At 38.9% G+C, this 18,095-nt stretch overlaps 1 protein-coding gene across 2 annotated transcripts in view; it reads left to right on the forward strand.

Annotated features, from left to right (window-relative positions):
• PIAS1 (protein inhibitor of activated STAT 1) overlaps positions 1-17,717 on the forward strand; it is a 96,639-nt gene extending 78,922 nt beyond the window's left edge. For both annotated transcript variants that reach the window (XM_073304443.1, XM_073304444.1), the window contains 8 exons: positions 1,518-1,623; positions 3,629-3,702; positions 10,931-11,091; positions 12,508-12,638; positions 13,033-13,210; positions 14,714-14,856; positions 15,188-15,225; positions 16,450-17,717. In XM_073304443.1, coding sequence (XP_073160544.1) covers positions 1,518-1,623; positions 3,629-3,702; positions 10,931-11,091; positions 12,508-12,638; positions 13,033-13,210; positions 14,714-14,856; positions 15,188-15,225; positions 16,450-16,743 — 1,125 coding nt within the window. In that variant the 3' untranslated portion in view covers positions 16,744-17,717. The remainder of the gene's footprint in view (positions 1-1,517; positions 1,624-3,628; positions 3,703-10,930; positions 11,092-12,507; positions 12,639-13,032; positions 13,211-14,713; positions 14,857-15,187; positions 15,226-16,449) is intronic.
• Positions 17,718-18,095: the final 378 nt, after the last annotated feature.

Raw genomic sequence — 18,095 nt, forward strand, 5'->3', positions numbered from 1 at the left:
GACATAAGTGGCTGGTAAAATATCCTTTTAGGGGGGCGCTTAGGTCACCCCATGCTTACCATGCAGGCAGCTGTGGGGCTGGGTCCAGTCATCTCAGGATTGTCCCCCAGGGACTCTCACCCCATCCCAGTGAAACTTCCTGGGAAGTGCCATTTGGGAGCCAGTGCTCTCAGCTGGGGCTGAGGAATCTAGCTCCACCTGCCAGGAATCCAGCACTGAGGCAGGGCCATCGCTACACCATTCCCCAGCCTGTTTCTGGCCCTGGCTCAGTCAGATGTGGGTTTTTTCCTGCTGAGCTGGGTGTGTGCGTGGACTTGGGGTGGCTCAGAAAATACATTTTTGGGGGAGCCCTCTAGCCCTCGCCACCTACCAACTATTGTTGAAGTTCTTCCTCATATTTATCATTATCCCAAACAAATAATGTGAATGGCTTATGGATCCAGAAGTGGGGGATTGCCCACAAAGAACATTCTTAGCATAGGTTCTTTTAAATAGTTTATCACAGAAAACACGATTATTCTATATTTTAAAAAAATAATTGTGAATCGTGCTCAAGTTTAGAGAGAGAGAGAGAGAGAGAGAGAGAGTAAATTTTGTACCAGATGGTTTTGAATGTGCTCCTGCCATGCAACATGAGGACACAATTTTTTTTGTCCTTGGGGTTTCTGCTTGTACTGTGTGGTTTCATATCCTATTTTTTAAAAAGACAGTGTACTTACTTATGATATGATATTGTTCATATGAAAACCCCCAGATAACTTTAAAAATCAAAAATCTTCACAACTGTACAGTTTTAGTTTGTTCTCTCGGCTCCAACAATAAAACTAGGTGTGGGGTTCAGTAATCAACTTCCCTTTCAGATTCTCACGTGTCAGGGCACTGCTTGTAGAGACTGGGTTGTAAACACTGCACAGAATGCAAAGCTTGGATTGTTTTGGTTTTTTTGGTTTTTAAAAGACCACTTGTTTCAAATGCAGTTAAATGAAATATGTTCATGGAAGCATGTCTACTGGTCTTAAGTTTTATAAAAGCTTATTTTTCAAAACTTGAACTTTAGACCAAATTTAACATGACTTTTTCCCTTAAATATGTGTGCAGTACTGCACTTTGGCTTAATGCTATTGATATGAAATTATCCTTTATAAATTGCTTGTTGACGAAATGCCCCAAGTTGCAGGTTTGAAATTTTGAGAAAAGTGATAACTGTGGTGTTGGAATTATTGAATATATAACTTCCCTTGCACCTGGCTCTAATCTCAGTGGAGCTTGTGATTCGCCTTGCTGCTTCTATCCTAAGGACTAAAATCCTGGTCCTGAGAACTTCCTAGTACCTACTAAGAACATAGACACAATGGATTTTCTTTAGTCTAAAAAAGTTATGCCACCATTTTGTAGCGATGGTTGAAGTCTAGGTCCACATAATCGCAGAGATTATAAATTTTACATGGTGTTTATGCAGATTCTTTGTTGTTTTGATTATATCAGCTGAGTTGTTTCATTATATGTTTGTTTTCCAGAATTATTCTATGGCAGTTTATCTTGTAAAACAGCTGTCTTCTACAGTGTTACTACAGAGGTTACGAGCAAAAGGAATAAGGAATCCTGATCATTCTAAAGCACTAAGTATGTCTAATGCATTCAAATTCTTGATCTAAATATAAAGAAACAGCTTTTATAAGATTTTTAGCCCTGACCTCTGGTACGATACTCAAGGCTACTTTTTGTAAATCTAAATTTTTGAGCCACAGGAATAAGGAAAAAAAGGAAGAACCTGCTGATCCCTTCAGAAACTAAATCTTCACTAGCAGACTTGTTGGTTGTTTTGTATCACCGTACTACTGTGATAGTTACTGCTCTTTGAGGCTTCCACGCAACCCAGGGTGTAACTTTGCAACTCTAGCCTTTTCTTTTCCCCCCAAATACTTATCATTGCTTAATTCACCCTTTCGCAGGAAAAAAATATAGTGAACTCTCAAACCTTTCTTTTAAAAAGAGAGAATCCTAGAATCCATTCATTCCATTGATGGCTATCACTGAAGTCTGGTCTAAATCTGAGTAATCAAAGGCCTTTGCCTGAATTATGAGCCAGCCCGGTAAGACCATTGCCACAGTAGAGTAAAAATGCAAGAGAATTTTTGGCCACTCAACTAATCCGGTTTTAATTTGTTAAAAAACAGTAAACTAATTTCACCTGGCATTTTGCTCAGAGTTCCTAATGTGAACTCAGTGGCTGATGATGTTCCCTGATATCAACATACTGATACGTTGACCGTAGTTGACAACTTAGCTCCCCTGGCACAATGGAAGTTTCCACAATAAGGGTGAAGCTCATCTGTGCAGGAAACAGTGATTGACTGGGGGATGGTCCAAGACTGTGGTATGACCTCCCCCCCACTGGACCATCCCAAACCTCATCACCTTCTGGGCTAAGTGCAAGGTGTGTTTCTTTGATCTTGCCTTCAAAGATACAGCGCTGTGTGTGTGTGTGTGTGTAATTAACTTAAAAAACAAAAAACAGAGCACGCTGCTGTGCACATTTCTTCCCAAGGAGAGGATGGGGGAACAAACATGTGACAGAACTTAGTCACGTTGCTTCATTTACTTCTGGAAGGTACACAGGTACTACAGTGATGAACACCGTAGCAGAACCTACATAGACTAGGACACCACTAAATGCCAAGTACAAAAATAATATTGAACAGTTATGTGTATGAAACTCTGTTAATGTAACGTTATGATTTGAAATTTAAGGGCACAAAAATCAGGCAATCCAACAAAGTTTCCTGAGCCATTTGTCTCCTCCTCTCAAGGACTTTGTGTTAAGCTTGGCCGCACTGCACTTACAAGGTATACACATTAATGAAACACCCACTAAGAAGGAGCAGCTAAGGCTCATGTAGCAACTGTGACTTGGAATTGCCTGATTTCTCTGCATTTAAATCTCAGCTATGTTACTTTTTATAACTCTTTTTATAGACAAAAATAGAGGGTGCAAGGGAGGAGCCAGGGCCTATATTTGACTGCAGTCCTTACAATACTAATTCTATACGAGTGCCTGCCTGGTCATGCTCCTCCTTTTGCCTATCAATTCTGCAACCAGCATTCTGCAAGGGTGCATTTCCCTTGAATCATTGGAGCCCCTAATATCTATTTCAAAGAGGCAGGAGGTTGCAAGCCTACATGCAGGATTTAACAAATTATTTTTTTTAATGTGCCTAAATCCGGCAGTTGACCAAAGAACTTGATATTGCTTTATTAGAGAGCTTATCACTTTAAAATTGCCTACCCATAAAAATCTAGTATTTTTATGCAGAAACTCTTTTTTAGAAATGAAATATTGTGTTTAAGAAGTTTCTCCTTTCATGGTGCTCCACTGAAGTTTTAGGAGAGTAGAAACTGCATGGGAACTACACTCTACACATGCAGACATGAATATTTTTCTTCAGGTTTACAGAACTGCAGGAGTTTGGGACAATATAATCAATGTTGCTCATTCCAAATAGACATGGCAAACTGCAGGTTTAAAGCAGATTGTTTTAGGCATGTGTATTACTATCATCATCCTGGTGAAGTGTGCATAACAAACCTTTCTCTGTTTTTTCTTTTTTCTTCTTCCTTCAAATGGCAGTAAAAGAGAAACTGACTGCAGACCCAGACAGTGAAATAGCTACAACCAGTTTAAGAGTTTCTCTTCTGTGTCCAGTAAGTATAAAAGTAACTCCTGCAAAGCTGGTTCTGATGAAACTGAACTGGCTGTTACGGGTCAATTTTTAATGCAAGTTAAAAGCTGTGTTCACTTATATATTAACTCTTTGAGTTTGGGATCCAGCAAAGCACATAAGCACGTGATTAACCTTGAGCGTGTGAATAGTTCCATTCACTTCACTGGGGCTATGCAAATACTTTAAGTTAATCACCTTTAAGTGTTGATGGGTTGGGTCCTAAAAGGGGATAGTTTATCTAGATATTGAACATAGCTTAACTTCTTGGTGCTTGGCCATGGTACAACCACTATTAGCAATAGGATGAATGTATCCGTGTACACATGCACACCAACAACTGGCTCCTGGAGCCAAAGAGATAAATCCCTGTAACTGAAGGTGATAGGTATATATGTACACTTCAATTACAGGGCTTTATTGTTTTCAATTTAAAAAAAGAATCAATAGTCCAAAGGACATTTTAAGCAAATAAAGGTTGCTGCAAAATTTGAAATAGACAGGGTTGCTTGCTTCCCATACCAATCTGTGTAACTCACAAATGACTTCAGTTATTAGTCCCTTGGAATTTGGAAATGAGATCAGACACATTAATCAAAACAGATTTATTAAACTGTTACCAGAGGTGAAAGGAGCTGGAAAAGAAGAGGAATTAAACAATAGTTTGTACATATTACAGTTTCTTATCACCAGCTGAATTACACAGTATGAATTATAATTGTTATGAACTTTATTTTGCATCCTGTATACCCTTAGTTTTCCCATGAAATGTAACATACTTCTTCATTACTGTGTGCTCTGTCTTTGGTCAACAGTGTCTTAATTGCAGCTAAAACTTAAACTGTGTCAAGAATAAGGATGCATCTGTTTCCTGATTTGTCTAGATCCACTCAAGCGTGATGCTGAAAGTTTTCAGTTTTGAAATGTGACTCTCAAGAATAAAGCTGACTTTGCTACTTACTCTGTTGCCTGGCAAAATTGGGGCTTATTTGTAAGGTTATTAAATGGCTTCTTGGATTCTGACAATGGAAAGATATTTTTGGATAAAAAAGCTCCACCTTGCAAAGAACACAATTCACTTTGCTGACTCTTTTATAAAAGTATTTGTTAGGCAGATTATTATATGTTTATAGCTGTGCTGGATATTTTAATATTTAATCTTCATTCTTAAGGCTTTTTGGTATGGCACATATTAGTTATAATAGTATTTAACACTTATGTCACCAGATAAAAGTACTCTTTTTTTATTAAGCAAAAGAGAGTGCAAGAGTATTGCTTTTATAAAAAGTGAAATCCTGTTCTTAAGAGTTTGAGAGATGTAATACAAATAATGTATTAATGTAAAGGTCAAGAACACTCTTGTATACATAATATTATTAACTTTAGAGTAACTTGATTTTGTTGAATCTTTGCATAGTTAAATTTTTGTTATGTACTGTTGGAACCTCATTACCTTAGGAAGTACTAGTACTGTGCTGCCATGGTTTAATTCTTTAAGTACAATGCTTTTATTTCCTAAAGTTAAAGACTACTTAGGCTCCAATGAAAAGCAGTAATAGGGATTAATTTACTAAATCTAGGAACTGTCTAATTTTTAGGCGTTAACAGTGCTAATACAGTAGCTCAGTCACTTAAATCCTGGTGCATCTTTTGGAGTTACAGATGTTTACTTCAGTAGTAGCTGATTGCCTTTCATTGGCACTTTTGGCAATTTAATCGTTTTTGCAACCTTTTGGTTTTGGTTTCCTGCTGACCAGTTTTCTAAAACAATACATCGGTTTGTTGTCCTATTTACCCCTATTTATAGAGGGAAAGAACAGTCCATCAGTTTTATTCTTAAACATACCTAGAAATTGATCTAGGAAAAACAAGCTTACAGGTATTTTCTTTTATGTATAGGAATAGTAAGAAGGTTTTTTTGCAACTTGGGGTCTCGTAATCTGTCCTTTTAGCTAGAGCTTTTTAAATGTTTGCTCTTTGTCTGAGTTTTGGTTCAGATGAATTTATATTAGAGCAGGAAGGACGTAGAGCAAGGCAGTCTCCATGGCTGCAAGCTTAAAGATAGCTGAATTAAAATTAATGCAGAAATGAAAAATTAAGTTTTTAGTGATGTGAAATATAAATGAAATACCTAACCGAGCTTTGAGAAGTGGCTCTTGTGGAATGGTTTTTATCTCAGTCTATGCTACCTCTTTCTCTTTAAGCCTAGTCTCTTCTAATAAACGTAAGGTTTAAAACAGAATATGTTAGGCATATTTTTCTGTATCATCCTGGTGATGTGTATGTAACATGCACACGCTTTGGGAGTCATCCTTCAGTGTGCTTCACTGTTCCTCTTTCGTTGTTGTATCATTGCAGAAGTTCTTAAGGACAGATACCATATCTTCCTGTGTGTCCTGTAAAGTGGCGCTTGCAATATAAATGAACTAGGATGGTGACTAATAACATAGTATTCATGGTCCTGAACACAATTCTATGACAAAACCCTTGTTCTCATTTGCTAATACATAACTTTCAGTTCCCTGTAGAAATTTTTCCCAGAAACTGTCAATGCTTGGTCTCAGACCCACGGTAAATTTTCCTTTGGAAAGTTTGAAGAAAATCTCTTCGCTTTTGGAGAGTAAAGTCTCATCTTTTTTTTTATCATAGAATCATAGAATATCAGGGTTGGAAGGGACCCCTGAAGGTCATCTAGTCCAACCCCCTGCTCGAAGCAGGACCAATTCCCAGTTAAATCATCCCAGCCAGGGCTTTGTCAAGCCTGACCTTAAAAACCTCTAAGGAAGGAGATTCTACCACCTCCCTAGGTAACACATTCCAGTGTTTCACCACCCTCTTAGTGAAAAAGTTTTTCCTAATATCCAATCTAAACCTCCCCCACTGCAACTTGAGACCATTACTCCTCGTTCTGTCATCTGCTACCACTGAGAACAGTCTAGAGCCATCCTCTTTGGAACTCCCTTTCAGGTAGTTGAAAGCAGCTATCAAATCCCCCCTCATTCTTCTCTTCTGCAGGCTAAACAATCCCAGCTCCCTCAGCCTCTCCTCATAAGTCATGTGTTCTAGACCCCTAATCATTTTTGTTGCCCTTTGCTGGACTCTCTCCAATTTATCCACATCCTTCTTGTAGTGTGGGGCCCAAAACTGGACACAGTACTCCAGATGAGGCCTCACCAATGTCGAATAGAGGGGAACGATCACGTCCCTCGATCTGCTCGCTATGCCCCTACTTATACATCCCAAAATGCCATTGGCCTTCTTGGCAACAAGGGCACACTGCTGACTCATATCCAGCTTCTCGTCCACTGTCACCCCTAGGTCCTTTTCCGCAGAACTGCTGCCTAGCCATTCGGTCCCTAGTCTGTAGCGGTGCATTGGATTCTTCCATCCTAAGTGCAGGACCCTGCACTTATCCTTATTGAACCTCATCAGATTTCTTTTGGCCCAATCCTCCAATTTGTCTAGGTCCTTCTGTATCCTATCCCTTCCCTCCAGCGTATCTACCACTCCTCCCAGTTTAGTATCATCCGCAAATTTGCTGAGAGTGCAATCCACACCATCCTCCAGATCATTTATGAAGATATTGAACAAAACCGGCCCCAAGACCGAGCCTTGGGGCACTCCACTTGATACCGGCTGCCAACTAGACTTGGAGCCATTGATCACTACCCGTTGAGCCCGACAATCTAGCCAGCTTTCTACCCACCTTATAATGCATTCATCCAGCCCATACTTCCTTAACTTGCTGACAAGAATACTGTGGGAGACCGTGTCAAAAGCTTTGCTAAAGTCAAGAAACAATACATCCACTGCTTTCCCTTCATCCACAGAACCAGTAATCTCATCATAAAAGGCGATTAGATTAGTCAGGCATGACCTTCCCTTGGTGAATCACAGTCCAGTCAGGCATGACCTTCCCTTGGTGAATCCATGCTGGCTGTTCCTGATCACTTTCCTCTTATGCAAGTGCTTCAGGATTGATTCTTTGAGGACCTGCTCCATGATTTTTCCAGGGACTGAGGTGAGGCTGACTGGCCTGTAGTTCCCAGGATCCTCCTTCTTCCCTTTTTTAAAGATTGGCACTACATTAGCCTTTTTCCAGTCATCCGGGACTTCCCCGGTTCGCCACGAGTTTTCAAAGATAATGGCCAATGGCTCTGCAATCACAGCCGCCAATTCCTTCAGCACTCTCGGATGCAACTCGTCCGGCCCCATGGACTTGTGCACGTCCAGCTTTTCTAAATAGTCCCTAACCACCTCTATCTTCACAGAGGGCTGGCCATCTCTTCCCCATTTTGTGATGCCCAGCGCAGCAGTCTGGGAGCTGACCTTGTTAATGAAGACAGAGGCAAAAAAAGCATTGAGTACATTAGCTTTTTCCACATCCTCTGTCACTAGGTTGCCTCCCTCATTCAGTAAGGGGCCCACACATTCCTTGGCTTTCTTCTTGTTGCCAACACACCTGAAGAAACCCTTCTTGTTACTCGTGACATCTCTTGCTACCTGCAACTCCAAATGCGATTTGGCCCTCCTGATATCATTCCTTTTAAAGTGTTCTTAGTCTCCAGTAATTCAAGTACCAAAACCAAAGAATGTAAAGCATGGCATGGTGAAAAATGGCTGCTAAAAGACCCATGCTGCAGCCCTCACTTGCAGGAGTAATTCATAGAATAGAATATCAGGGTTGGAAGGGACCTCAGGAGGTCATCTAGTCCAACCGCCTGCTCAAAGCAGGACCAAGCCCCAATTTCTGCCCCAGATCCCTAAATGGCCCCTTAAGGATTGAACTCACAACCCTGAGTTTAGCAGGCCAATACTCAAACCACTGAGCTATCCCAATTCTTGCTTATGAAAGTAGTTCTAAGGGAATAAATGGGACTACATGCATGAATAAAGGTTGCAAGGCTGGGCCCTAAATTTGAGAGGAGAAAAATATAAAGGTTCTAAGAGGCTGAAAAATCACCTCTGAATATGTTCTGAATTTCCTTGTAAGCTGCTTTTGCAAATAAGCCCTACCCCAACTTTGTGAAATTCAAGCAAGGACCTGGAAGGAGCTGACCCAGGATTCAGCAACAAAGAGGCTGCTGATAGGACAGTTTGCATGAGGAAGTTTGAAAGACCATGTGTGTGTTTCCAGAAATAACCCCAGCCTTGAGGAAAGGAGTAAATAATTGACATGAATTTCACACACCCCTCCCCCCCCCAATCTGGCAACTATTGTGGTTCTACAATTTTCTGCAAATTCTAAACTTCCTCTTTTTTTTTTTTAGTTTTTCTCTTTTTATTGTGAAGATAACTCTATTATATGCATTTACAATGTATTAGGCTAAATGATGTGAGAGTGCAGCCAGAAATATTGGACTTGAACCCTGTATTGTTCCTTTATGTGGTGTGTAAAGATGATCTAAGTTTCCCTCCCTTCTGCATCTTTTACCTTAGTAACATGAACACAGCTTGGCCAAACTGAAGGATCTAACCCAATAAGTTTTCATGCAAAGCTGGGAAATGAGACCATCATTTCTTGTCCACATTGCACACACTGTATTTAGGTATCCTATTAAGTCTTAACTAGTACTCAGAAATTATGTGTGTAATGTGGTAATGGTATTATGAGAAGAAAACTTCTATTTCTTGATGTGTGTGGCAATGCATTATTTGGCGTCATGTATTTAAGAATGAGTTCAACATCCTACACTGCAAAGCTTGTTACAATACTCGTTAACCTGTTTTTTCCTAGGGAGTTTTGTGTCACTGCTCTGCTGCTGCTATTGTTTTTAGTTTGCATCATATTTAAGCATCCAGGTTCTGGAAAACAAAAGGTCTTCTGTTTCCAACATGCTTAATCATGATACTGATTGTAGTTGGTGAATTGTACTGTGTCCAAAAGACAAATGAGCCATTGACCTACCATCTGGGAGATATGAATTTAGAACAGACATGGATCAGGGGGACTAGTACTGTGTGAAAGAAATAATATGCTTGGTCATGGGTATTGGGGGAAGGGTTGCCAAATGCATGGCATGCATAGCACCTCCTGCTGACTGATCTCTATACTACCATTACTGCATATTCCCCTGGGAGATGTATGACTCCACTCCCATCTGTAGGTGACTTGTGTTAGTGATTGAAAGCCAGAGGGAAGAAAAATAAACAAGATAAAGATATGGGTTAGAAACTACTGTATGGATGAATGTTGCTGAGAATGGAAGCAGGTATTTCACGCTGCTTAAAGGTTGCTGTGGAGAAGCTTTGGGAAGGAAGTAGTTCACTGCAAGCAGAGCCTTTGTTCTCTTTTGTTGGTTTTTTTAGCTTCGCTGATGTTTTGAGAGCGAGTGCCACCCTGTGGCTCTAGTCCTGTATTGCCTCTTAGGAGTGTACATGACCATGTAGCTTCTGAAACATCCTGCAAACTGTTCCATTAGGTATTTTACTTAAATGGGAGAGCCTGGAATATTTTTAGGCTCTGGATTGGTTTTGGACTGCATTTTCTTTGTCAAGATTTTTCTTGTCTAAATCTTAGGTTGAGCGCTCTCTCTTCCTGTAGTATGCTGTGTGAGTGTGATCATCTACATTGCTTAGACACTGTTCTTTTGGAGTAGATTTTTCCATTTTGGACATACTTCAGGTCGGCAGTTGTTGATTTGGAGGATGGTGTTGGTTGGGATCCCCAGTGATGGAGCAGAGCCACATTGTGCTGGGTGCTGAACAAACACAGAATAAAAAGACACTTCCTGTCTCAAGGCTGGGAATGAACCTCGTCATCTCTTATATAGTCTTCCACACTATGTAGATACTCTGTAGTGCTGAAAGAGACTAGGTGTGGTGGTAGTGGATGGCAAATTAGCTGTAGCTTCCAGTACACCAGTGAGGGAGAATAATTATTTTTCATATTTATTAGTCTAAAACACTAAAGGTAAATTGACTTTGCATTTTGGGCCAGGAGTATAAAAATGAAATGGTCTTCCATTTCCCATGTCTGAACTTTGTTGACAAAAAATCTATCTGTAGTAGCACTTGTTATTGATGCTATCGGTACACAGAAAAGACACAGCAAAGGTGTGTGACTTGAATATAATAATCAGAACTTGTATTTCCTGAAATACTTAATGTTTAGAAACTGAACTCTAGCACAGTTGCATCTTCGTGGTTAAAACAGATGAACGTTTGTTTTTCAAAAGAGGCAACCATTTTTTTTTTTTCTCCTCCTAAAGCTTGGGAAAATGCGGCTAACTATCCCATGCAGGGCCCTGACTTGTTCACATCTGCAGTGTTTTGATGCCACTCTGTACATTCAGATGAATGAGAAGAAACCTACTTGGGTTTGTCCTGTTTGTGACAAGAAGGCTCCCTATGAACACCTCATTATTGATGGGTAAGTAACATTTGGAGCAAAATACAGTGCATAATTTGTAATTGTGATGTACCGTGTCTGGGAATAGTTTATAAGAAGACATTCCTATCTAAATTTTTTGCACATTCTACATTTGGAGTTGTTACATGTGTTTATTTCCCTGATGCTACTTACTAAAAAACGTCCCAAAGAACCTAAAAACCTCACTGAAAGCAAGCACCAGCTTCTGTGCACACCTGCAACATATGGATTCAGTGCTCAGCATTAGTTCTTCAGATCCCAATCTACCTGGGCAGGAATTTGCTTCTCCAAAAGCAGTGTGTGTGTCCTGGGGGGAATGAGGAAATTATCATGTGGTTCTGTTCGGGAGAAAAAGCTTAATTTTAATTACTGGGAAGGATCACTCTTTCCCAGGTTGAAACGTATTTCCCAAAGTGAATCTCTATGGATTGATACACTTGAGTCATCAAAAAGCTAATATCCATAGCTCTGTTGGTAAAGAAGATATATCAAGGTGATTATGCTATTTTAACTAGCCTCTCTCCTAATCCTTCCTCTAGATTTTATCCCTCGGCAGTAGGGATCAACATAGAATATTATTTTACAGAAATAAGAGCTAATTGCACAGTCAGTAGGAAATTCATTCCTTAGAGTAGTATTGTCTGCCCTCTGGCCTCCTCTTTTGAGGGATTTTGTTCATTTTACGTAGTGGCCCTGTCCACTTTACAGATGGAATAATTTCTGAGAGCCTGCTTCAGAAATGGCTGCCCCTCAGACATCTTCGTACATGGTTAGGCCAGCTGTGTTCACAGTCAGTTTAAGGAAGCTTTGTGTTTAATTTTTTTGTTAACATTACTCCATCCATAGTAGAAGGAATCTTAAGGGAAACAAGCAACTGATGGTTACGGTGGCAAATTGGGGTATGCAGTTATGAGCAGTGATTGTTCCTCACTGTTTTGCCTTGAGATAAATGTACTTACTTACAGATTTGTGCATCATTTCTTGATGCAATGTACTAGAGTCCATTTGAGTTACCCAAATGTTTGGATTCCTAGAAAATACATTATATCCTTGATTATCTAAATGTCAGGGAAGTCATTGACTAAATTTGGATAAATAGGGGAATTTTCATCGTAATATACATAGTGGGACACGAACCTGTTTTGGACAACAAGGAGCTCAACACATTGAGGTTTGGACAGTCGAGATTCTACTGTATCATTAAGTGAATGTGCAGATTATTTTAAGTAATATTTTAACATTTCAGTTTCCTTGTTAAGAACTTGTACCGAGGAGAGAGAAATGCCTGAAATTCTCAAATAGGACTAATCCTTTCAAAAGAATGGTTCTAATTTACCTTAATTTAATCTAATTTAAAGTTTTTCTCCATTTCCTTTTTATTTTTTGAAGATGGATATTAAGGTTTTTGCTTCACAGGTTGTTTATGGAAATCTTGAAGTACTGCACAGACTGTGATGAAATTCAGTTTAAGGAGGACGGGTCATGGGCTCCCATGAGATCCAAAAAGGAGGTTCAAGAAGTAACTGCGTCTTATAATGGAGTTGATGGTAAGTCTTAAATTTTTGAAGGTACAAACTAAATCTCGTATTGTTAACCCACATTGTTTAAAATATTAAAATGTGGGTTTGTTTCTAAAAGAGTACTACAATTCTATGAGCAACGGAACATGCCCGTTCCCTTTGTGTAGCTGTAGCTTTTTATTGATGAAACTGAAGTAAGATGTTTGAGTAACATTAACATCCATGTGAGCCTGTCTGTATTTCTGAAGCTTTGTTAATGCTTTTTAATCTGGTTTTCTTTCCACTTTTGTTGGCTTCTAAGCTTTATTTATGGCAAGCATGTATAATTTTAATTTAACCAAGTGACGCTTGTCTTCGTTGTAATGCATGTACAATATAAATTATGGCTTAAATAATTAGCATGTTTCTTAAATCTTTGTAGGATGCATAAGTTCTTCCTTGGATCATCAAGTGTCTTCTCACCAGCAATCAAATAAAAATAAGAAAGTAGAAGTGATTGATCTAACCATAGACAGCTCCTCAGATGAGGAGGAGGAGGTACCGTCTGCCAAGAGGAGCTGTCCTTCCATTTCTCCTGCATCACCACTAAATAATAAGGGGTAAGAATAAAGTGGGCACTATTTTTAGTTAAGATGAAAATATGTTCACGACACGCAATGGTGAAAACAAATATCAAGTGAAATTTAATTGCACCTTGGAAGTTCACTATTCAAAGTCTGTCCTGAGTTTATTACAACAGAACTTGATACCACAAACTATGGCTTGATCTCAGTAACTCATAACTCACAGACTGGGAGTTAAAAAGATGGTGGTCTGCTAGCAGAAGTGAAGATTTGTCTTGCTGCAACTTCACAGGATGAACTTTATGGGTTTTACTACAAAACACAGTACAATGATGAAGCCATTTTTGTAACTGACCTATGACAAAAAAGGAAACCATTGAAAAAGGTCTTGAGCTAGTATAGTTGAAGAAACAAATATTTTGAGAGGTTTGGAAATTAATCTGTGCTAGTAGAGAATTGTGGAAACAAAGTACACAACTGAGAACAACAGCAGTATGAGAAACTGACATAGTGTGGTGTGGGTGTATTGTCTGTTTTTGCCAAAGACTACCACCAGCAAAGCAGCAGTATAGAATACCAGAATAACCAGCTATAAATAAATAGCGATGCTGTTAATAGAGCAGAACTGGTAAAACATTCATGGATGAAAACTCTGGGCCTATACAAAGGGATTGTGCCATTGTTCTGATTATTATCCCAGTACTAAAGCCGCTCAGTGATCATGTGAGTCTAGTTAAGATCTCCTTGGCTGTTGCTCCATAGGAAATGCCCTGTGTAGCATATAGAAATAATTGTTGGGATGTTATGCAGGCTTTTAACTGTGTGTGTGTGTGTGTGTGTGTGTGTGTGTGTGTGTGTGTACACATATAAATTTAAGAGGGGTGTGTGTGTGTGTGTATATATATATATATATACACACACACACACACACACAAACAACTCTTAAATCCTCAGGTCCTTTTGTCCTGACTCGTGATGGCTATTCATTCTCTTATTAATATAGGCAGTGCTACCTCTGACTAAAGTTAAAGTTGCCTAACACTTTCCGTTATAAGACCTGTTTTCATATCTTTATAACGTTGACAAAATGTAACCATGTGGGCTGAAATTTTCCATGCAGATGTCTGTTGGTTTATGTTTCTGTGCAAATGATTCAGCCATTTCTGAGAGCAAGATTAGAGGAAAAATGTGTTGTCTCCCCCCGCCCCCAGTTGTAAAAAAATTCCTTACAACTGTTGTTTGTTAAAGTTCTAGACCGTTATGCTTTGGAACAAGACTTTGAAATTTGGCGGGGGCTGTTCCCTCTAGTGTCAGGGATATGTCTTTTGCCAGAGCGACATGTGCTTTTACTGTAATGCACGCCACATTTTGAATGATTTCTTCAGGACTAACTTTGGTTTTTAAAGCTCTGTATGATGCATGTGTTGGTATTTTGGGTTTTGTTTTTTCCGCAAGCAGGAATTTGCACTCTTCAAACTGTTGGTTAATATTTAAATCAAACATGTTTACAAAGTGTGAAAAATGTTCTTTCCTTTGCAGCATTTTAAACCTACCCCATCAAGCATCTCCCGTTTCAAGAACCCCAAGTCTTCCTGCTGTTGACACAAGTTACATGAATACATCACTTATTCAGGACTACAGGCATCCATTCCACATGACACCTATGCCTTATGATTTACAAGGTTAGGCTTCTTACTGCTTTGAATTGAACTTAAAAAGTTCACGCTATTGTGAAGCAGTGTAAATGTACAATTGATTAGTGGTCCAGTCATACAAAATACTATTTTGGGGCTCAGAGAAGATAATTCTATGCTTAACTCAGGTTAACTCTTATCTGAAGGGATAAAAACACTTAATCTCTCCTACACACGGTACTTCACTGTCTAGGTATAACTAAAAGTTAAATTTCATGATCATCCACATCACACTTCGGTTAAATTATTTGATTTTGGGGGTGGGAAGGGCAACTTTCTCTTGAGAAACTGAAACCCTTTTTATTTTGACTTTCCACAGGATTAGATTTCTTCCCTTTCCTATCAGGAGACAATCAGGTAAGTTGTAGAAAAATGAGTAATGCAGCATAAGTTAGTTTTAAGTAAATCCCTTCTAAAGGGATTCAAGAGAGTCAGAAATTGAGCCAGTGTATAGGTTTTTGTAAAAAAAGGCTTTACAAAACTTGAATGCTAAGAGAAATTTTTCTGAAATAATAAAATAGGAATGGAAATTCTTCTGAAATAATCATTGCCCTTTAGTTTGCCTGGCAAATATTGCATCATTGCACTAGTATATGTATAGCAGGAATTGAACCTGAGCAGTCTGCTTTCATTGTGAGGAGAAATGCAAACTAGAAACCACTGGCAGAAAGAGCAAAATGCAAATTACTTTTAAATTATTTTAAATTCAAAAAGGATCATCGGCAACTAGTATTTCTCGTTAATGTCATTTTAAAGCTGAAAGCTCACTTCTTTTGGGGCTCGCCTGTAGGCTAAAAAAAATAATGGTCCTACTGGAATCCGTGATCACTACCTACTGATTTTTAAGCAGACTATTCCTGAATCTGTTTCTTGAGTGCAGTAAGAGAGGTCTTCCGACTGTAAAAATAAGTATCTGTCTCTAATGTCACAGTAGTGGGTGGCTTGTGTCTCTCAATTCTGGCCAAAAGATTCCATTCAAGTATGAGTAGTTTCTTGCCAATAGGTGGGGGTTTTTGTGGGGGAGGGGTAAGAAAGGGAAAGTACACTGCTTCTCACCATCCCAATAGTATCTCATTATGGTTTGGAATTGAGAGAGATTGCTTACTATCCAGTAGGAGCAAACTAATTTTAAAAAAAGGAGGACTTGTGGCACTTAAGAGACTAACACATTTATTTGAGCATAAGCTTTCGTGAGCTACAGCTCACTTCATTGAATGCATCCAATGAAGTGAGCTGTAGCTCACGAAAGCTTATGCTCAGATGAATTTGTTAGTCTCTAAGGTGCCACAAGTACTCCTGTTCTTTTTGTGGATACAGACTAACATGGCTGCTACTTTGAAACCAGTACTAATTTTGTTTCCAGTTTTCTTCTGGCTTTAGAAACCAAAGTCTTCAGTTCACTTGCTTTTACAAATTGTCTTACAAAGTAACACTTGGACAACACAGAGTAGACAAATGGTTGTCAGTTTCTAGAATTCCGGAAGCTTAGAATACACAGATACTTTCTACCTCGTTTGTGCCGCTGTGAAGAAAACCTGTGGAATCAGAAGTGTAACTTTACAACGTTGTCTTTTTTCACAGCATTACAACACTTCCCTTCTCGCTGCTGCAGCGGCGGCAGTTTCTGCGTCAGATGATCCAGAACTCTTGCACCCTCGTTTTTTCCCATACGCTTCATCCCAGATGTTTCTCGATCAGTTGAATGCAGGAGGAAGCAGTACTCTCCCAGCCACTAATGGTAGCAATAGTGGCAGTAACAGCAGTCTTGTGTCCTCCAACAGCTTGCGAGAGAATCATGGCCATCCAGTTGCAAATAGAAGCAGCACAGACACGGCATCTATCTTTGGCATACCGGACATTATTTCATTGGACTAATTCTTGGACTAAATGGACTTGTCAGAAAAAGAGATCTTTGTGCTTGGTTTTATCTTACTCTATTTAGAAACGTAGACAAGGTGTTTTTTTTCCTTTTTTAGGAAAGAAAAGCTTAAGACGTGTACAGAGAACAAAACTATATTTTCAGTTTTACTTTTGTATATAAACCTAAGATGGCCTGACTGGTAAAACAAAACAAAAAAAGAAAAGTACAAAAAAAAAAAAAAAAGAAAAAAGAAAAAAAGAAAAACTTCAGTTCATTTTTCTGGATGCTGAAGATTTTACACGTATGCATTTGTCCAGTGATTTACTTACTTTAGTTTGGACACACATGGCATTATTTTCTTCACAGTAATGTTAATGAAAAAGGAAAGGAATTTCTACGTTGCAGGAGGTTTTTTCTTTTGGAAACGCCATTTACAATTGATGGTAGAACTGAATTCCTCTTAACCCCTTTTCAGCACAGATTTATTACGCTTAAAGTGATATATACCCTACTTGTACTATTCCACCGCATACCCTCTGTAGTGCAGGATATGGGAGTGTGTTTTAAATGTCATTTCTGATTCTATATGACTGTATATTCAGTTGGCATGTGGAGTTCCAGCTCTTTCATCAAACATGTTGCAAGCTCATTAGTGTGTCAGTTACTCTTATGGGCCAGACTCCATACACTCTCAAGCTGAGGTATTGTTTTGAGACAGGACAGTTTCATAGAATCTAGCCCCATATAAAAGCACTGACACACCGTCACTCTAGATTTTTATTTCTAACCTCCAGTATTAATCCTTTAAATAATTGCGGTCCCAATCAACAAGGTACTTAAACGTGTGTTAAATTTTAAGGTGTGGAATGACTCATGTGCTTTAAAGTGAGCAGTGTGCTTAAGTAGCTTACTGAATTGGGGCCAAAATGGCTCTGTCAGTGAATACCTACTTTTGGCCACAATAGATTAAATTTCTGCTAAAAACAAGCCTGTCAAACAAAGAGAAGGAAGTATGGTTTAGAATGCACTGTTGCATGGTTTGTGCTGCTGTCAGTGGTAGTGATACATCGTCTTTTGACTTCAGATGCATCAAAATTAACTTAACATTGAATGTTAGACATTAAGCTTAAAAAAACAACTAAACAAAAACAGCACCCAAACCATAGCCCACTCACTTAACTGTATTGAAATGTCTGTCTGTAGAAATCTGTTAGTGGTTCCAAATTGGATTTTTCTCTTTTTGGCCTCCTAGTTTTTTTGAGTGATTCCCTGTTTTTAAGTATGCTTTTATTGAACTGTGTGAGCCATACGTGTTTTCCAATTCCTATTACTTTTTTTTTTTTTTTTTTTAAAAGAATGCATGACA

Source organism: Lepidochelys kempii, chromosome 10, assembly GCF_965140265.1.
Source record: "Lepidochelys kempii isolate rLepKem1 chromosome 10, rLepKem1.hap2, whole genome shotgun sequence".
Classification (NCBI taxonomy): Eukaryota; Metazoa; Chordata; order Testudines; family Cheloniidae; genus Lepidochelys; species Lepidochelys kempii.